Source organism: Gossypium hirsutum, chromosome D13, assembly GCF_007990345.1.
Source record: "Gossypium hirsutum isolate 1008001.06 chromosome D13, Gossypium_hirsutum_v2.1, whole genome shotgun sequence".
NCBI lineage: Eukaryota > Viridiplantae > Streptophyta > Magnoliopsida > Malvales > Malvaceae > Gossypium > Gossypium hirsutum.
In genome coordinates, this window is record NC_053449.1 from 52447344 (window position 1) to 52452311 (window position 4968).

Here is a 4968-nt window from a genome sequence, read left to right on the forward strand (position 1 = left end):
GTTCATGGGTTTTGATGGCTTTCAACTTCTGACTTCGTTTTTCACTGTTAATTCGACTTCTTGATACGTTAAAAAGAAATGGAGAAGCTAGAGAAACAGAGGAAGAAGTAGAAGAGAATGAAAAATAAAGAAAAAAAAGTTAAAAGACCATAAAAGAAAAAAATTTAAATTGCTCAAACGAAAAAAAAGAAAGAATCCATTGTATAGTTTAACCTAAATTTTTTGTTTGAGATGATAATTTAACATAAGCAATTAACGGCTCAGTAATTAAAATGTTACAACATAATAATGTAACTGACTAAAACATAACATTTTAAATATAAATGACTAAAATGTAAACTGAGGCAAACAAAAGTGACCATGGATGTAGTTTACACTATTTTAAAAAATACAAGTAATTTAAATGTAATTATATAAAATAAAACAATAAATCCCATCCTTCAGTTCCGGACACTCTTTCAGCTTCTTCTTCCTTCTTTTCTGTTTGTAATCAGAAAAAAGGGAAAAAAATATGGGAAGAGGAAAATTCAAGGGCAAGCCCACCGGCCACCGCCACTTCTCTACTCCCGAAGAGCTCCGTATAATCACTCTCTCTCTCTTTTCATTTTCTACGTATCTATCTTTCTTTTTAATTTAATTCGTTTGCATGGACGCATACGTATTTGTATACGGTTTCCTAGTATCAGATCTATACCAATCTTTCAACTGCTGGATCAGTAGCCCTAGCGTATTGTTTTTTTTCTTTCTGATTTAATCCCTTTTTTTTATGTTAAATTTAGATGCTAAATACAGAAAAGAGAGAGCTATATGAGTGTAAACCTAAGTTTTAGCTTCGAATAAACATGGATATGATTGTGTATTAAAGCACGAATTGGTAGATTGAAAATTTTTGTTTCTTCATATATATATTTCTCTTTCAATCCGTTCAGCTAAAAGTTGGAGCTTTGAATTAAATTTAGAGGCTAAAATACTAAAACAAATAATTTTTGTGCTTTTCTTTGTGGTTTTATAAGTTTTTATTATTAGTCTCACTGTTTGTTTTTTTTTCTATGTTTAATGGTTGCAGGTGCTGGTACCTCAGCTCGACCCCGTACATTTAGGAAGGTGAGGTTTTTATGCTAGATTTTCACTCAATGGATTCATCATGGTTGTAAAATTTGAGGAATAATGTGTATGGTGAAATTAGTTTTTAATTGTTAATGGTTTATATTTTCTTATGGTAATTTCTTTGTTGTTATCATGTGCTTTTGTTGTTATATTGGTCTTTGCTTTTTCTCATGTAGGATGAGTGACAACTTGAATGCTGTAATTTTCATGGGTTGGTTGTTTCAGTTGTTTTAAATTCTTACATCATCTTTTAGAATTTATTGTAAGAGAGTTTTGAGTTGGTTTATACATTCAGAGACTTGTATTGGTTATAGATTTTAAATTTGGCATATAGAAAAGAAATGCATATCGTTTGATTGCAATAGGTTATCGGTTAACTTTGACAATGTTCTTTCCCCTCTTTTCTATGCTTCATAATCAGTTGTATTGAATGTTCAATTGGAAAAAGTAATTTATTTTGTAAATATGTGCTTTGCTATGGTAAGCTATGCTTCTTTCTTTTCTCTTATGAATGTGTTTGTGTGCATTTTTATACTTAATTTCACTTGTTAAATTAGATGGCATCTTTCATTCTAGGAAGAAGCTGAAGTAGAGGAAGAAGAAGAACGAGAAGAGTCTGAAGAGGAAATAGAAGAAGAGCCCGAGGTCATTATTTTGTGCACTTTTTCCATCTAACATAATGGACGTTAGTTCCCCATTTGCAATAAGTACCTTTTATACTTCCTATTTGGCAGAAACGAAAAGGGACCCAAGGGCTTATTGAGATTGAGAATCCAAATTTGGCTAAACAAAAGAATGTCAAAGCCAAAGATGTTGATGTAAGTTCTATAACTACTCCTCTGCTGCATAAAGTCTATATCAATCATAAATTGAGGTATGACTTGTAACTGAATTGAGTAATTGAAAATTTATCTTCCAGATGGGGAAAACAACTGAACTATCAAGGCGTGAAAGGTTTGTAATTCTCTTGTTCATCAAATCTGACTGATCACTGCTTTATCATGTGCATCTGGTCAATTTTTTATTGCTGAATAATTTTACTGAAACAAATAGCATTTTGCTTAAGTGTTAACTTATCTGTTATACCTTGCAAAAGGTATATATTTTCTTATGTTTCATTTATAGTTTAACATTTCTCTTTGTTGGTCCAGTTTTTAGTTTTATGAAGTATAGTAACTGTTTCATCTTTTGTTCAATCTATAATTAATACAATAAAGGAGTGCTTTGTTTGGTTGAGATTTTGGGATCACTTTGAGGGTGAAAAGGTAATAAGCTTTTGGCCATTGAATTTGGTCCTTTCTTGGCAAGAGAAAGAACTTCTACTACTAACAAAATTATGATGTCGATTTGCCAAATGCCTAAATCCTTCTCAGTAACTCTACCAACTGTGAGGATAAATATTTGTTGTAAAATATGTAATTTGAACTGGTTATTTCCTTTAGACCAGCTTGGATTGTGTTCTTATTTTACTATTTTTGGTGGTAGAGAGGAGATAGAAAAGCAAAAAGCACATGAACGATATATGAAGCTCCAGGAACAAGGGAAAACTGAGCAATCAAGAAAAGATTTAGGTAACTATTGGAGAACTATATGATTCACAGTGCTTATCTCCCTTTATCAAATTCATTTTGTAGTGAAAACTAAATTGAGTTTTATTAAGTTGCCAAGACTTCTGATATCCCTGGCAAATATTATTATTTTCAACATGGCTTTTTCTAACCTCTGTGTGGGAGTGTTTTTGATCTATGTATTGAACATGTATAGCTGAGGTTGAAATTTTGTTCATTGACTCAGTGCTGAAGAAGGGAGATGAAAATAATGATAATAACTCCTCTCCTTTTTGAGTCATGATTGGAAGCAGTAATGTGTAATGTGCATGATCCTCCGTATAAGTTATGCCAATGATAATGTGATTTGTGTAAACATTGGTAGAAAATCATTGTCCATGGACCTAAATTGTTCCAAAGGTGCATTCATGTGCCGAGGAAAGACTGCCATTTAATTGCAGAGGAGAGTATGTATTCCATGAGTTTATTAGAATAATCTCAAGGTATCGCCTAGATGTCTCATGGGCACACGGCTGTGCACTTGCCTCATAGCTGACTTCTTTATTTTCTTTTTCTCCATCTTTGCTGTATCGTTTAATCTTATGTATTCTCTGATAATCACACTTTACTATGTTTCCCCATTAGCTGTACATTTTCTATTCGATTGTTTTATTGATTTTGAATTAATTACTTTTGCAGAGCGCTTAGCCATGATTAGGCAACAAAGGGCAGAGACTGCTAAGAAGAGAGAAGAGGAGAAGGCTGGTATGGTTTTATATTATAAATCCAATCCTTTTGCTCCTCAATTTCATGTTTCCTTAATCACTTCTGATATGAAGAATAAGCTATGTTGCTTGGCTCGTTCCCCCCCCCCCCCCGCCCCCTTTAAAGTTCCTTGCATAGTTGAACATGATTTTTTAAAAAGGAACCCGAGTCCGTGTAACATAGAGAATGAGCATCAGATGTTTGATTGAAAAATCGGGGTAGACTTGCCTTATATTGCATATTTAAAATTTCTGTTGGAGCTTATAAGATTTTTATTTGTTCTTGCAGCAAAAGAACAGAAGAAAGTTGAAGCTCGCAAATAAAAATAGGTTGAGGAACGATTATGATCGGTTAACCATTTGGTTCTTTTCTCTGTTTTATATATACTGAAGTTTTTATTTATCCCATTAAAAAAAGGGTTTTCAAATTGATAGTTACTATCAAATTTTCTGAACTTAATTGTACTTATGATCTGCTTTTGGATCTTCTCAAATCACATGGGGGTTGTTCATGTTTCTTATGGAGGATACTTTGTTATTACTAAACCTTAAATGCCTAAACATGTATACCAAGAGTATAGGTCGGCTTATTAGGGATTTGCTGTTCGATTTATAAGCAAGGGTGGTTCATACTACCTCAAATTCGGATTCGGGGATCAAAGCTTACTCTGTCCTAGGTTTGTGATAGAGTTAGTTTTAAGCTTGTTGGATTAATTGATTTAAGCAAAAAAATTAGAATGGAATGGAATGTTAAAACTTGCTTGAACATTCTAGTTTTGAGTACAGGTAAGCTTACGTGCATGTTTGTATGTGTGTAACATAAGGAACGAGGGGGGGGGGGCTGACGGGGTTTTGCGAGGAAGTATCTTAAGCTTGACTCACTCATGAGGGTTATTGGTGATGGTAGTTTGATTTGGTTTTGAAAATTAATTTTTTAAAAACTAAACTGAAATTGAATTGCCTATCGTAGATAATCGACTTAAATTTGTTTTATTTATAATTGAATCTTACAGACGATCAATTTGTTTTTTCTCTTCAATTTTTAAAATGTTATATTTTCATTAAAAAATGTTTCGAGAATGGACTTTGTATTATTTATGAATAGATGCGATTTTCGTAAGTTTAAATTGAATACATTCAATTATTATTGTAATAAAAAATAAATTGAATTCAATAAAGGTCTCATTAAGCAGGTTGTACAATAAAAAAAAATATATGTTTGATTAACTATAATTAGAATTAAAATATGTAAAGAAATAGATTGGAATAAAATGTTTATATAAAATATATTTGAAGATTTATGGTAGCTTCGTAATTGTGTTTCTAGTTGAAGGAGAGAGGGGCGAAGCTCTTTGCATTGCAACACTCGAATTTATTAATTAAAGAATAAAAAGTTTAAAGAGGAAGCTTCGGACTCAGGTTCATTGATCCCTTAATTCATTACCAAATAAACAACATAAAATGAATAAATCTCATAATAATAATAAAACAAACAAATAATGGAGAAAGTTGAAGATGAATCGATGGCCATGCTACAACGTCCTTCAATA

General features: G+C 32.0%; 1 protein-coding gene across 1 annotated transcript; it reads left to right on the plus strand.

Annotated features, from left to right (window-relative positions):
- The first annotated feature begins 410 nt into the window (after nucleotides 1–410).
- Nucleotides 411–3934, plus strand: LOC107918614 (28 kDa heat- and acid-stable phosphoprotein). Its single transcript, XM_016848205.2, has 8 exons — nucleotides 411–578; nucleotides 1067–1104; nucleotides 1684–1752; nucleotides 1842–1925; nucleotides 2027–2061; nucleotides 2593–2678; nucleotides 3354–3419; nucleotides 3708–3934. Exons 1-8 carry the CDS (start codon nucleotides 512–514, stop codon nucleotides 3740–3742), a joined length of 480 nt encoding a protein of 159 aa, XP_016703694.1. The 5' UTR covers nucleotides 411–511; the 3' UTR covers nucleotides 3743–3934.
- The last annotated feature ends 1034 nt before the right edge of the window (nucleotides 3935–4968 follow it).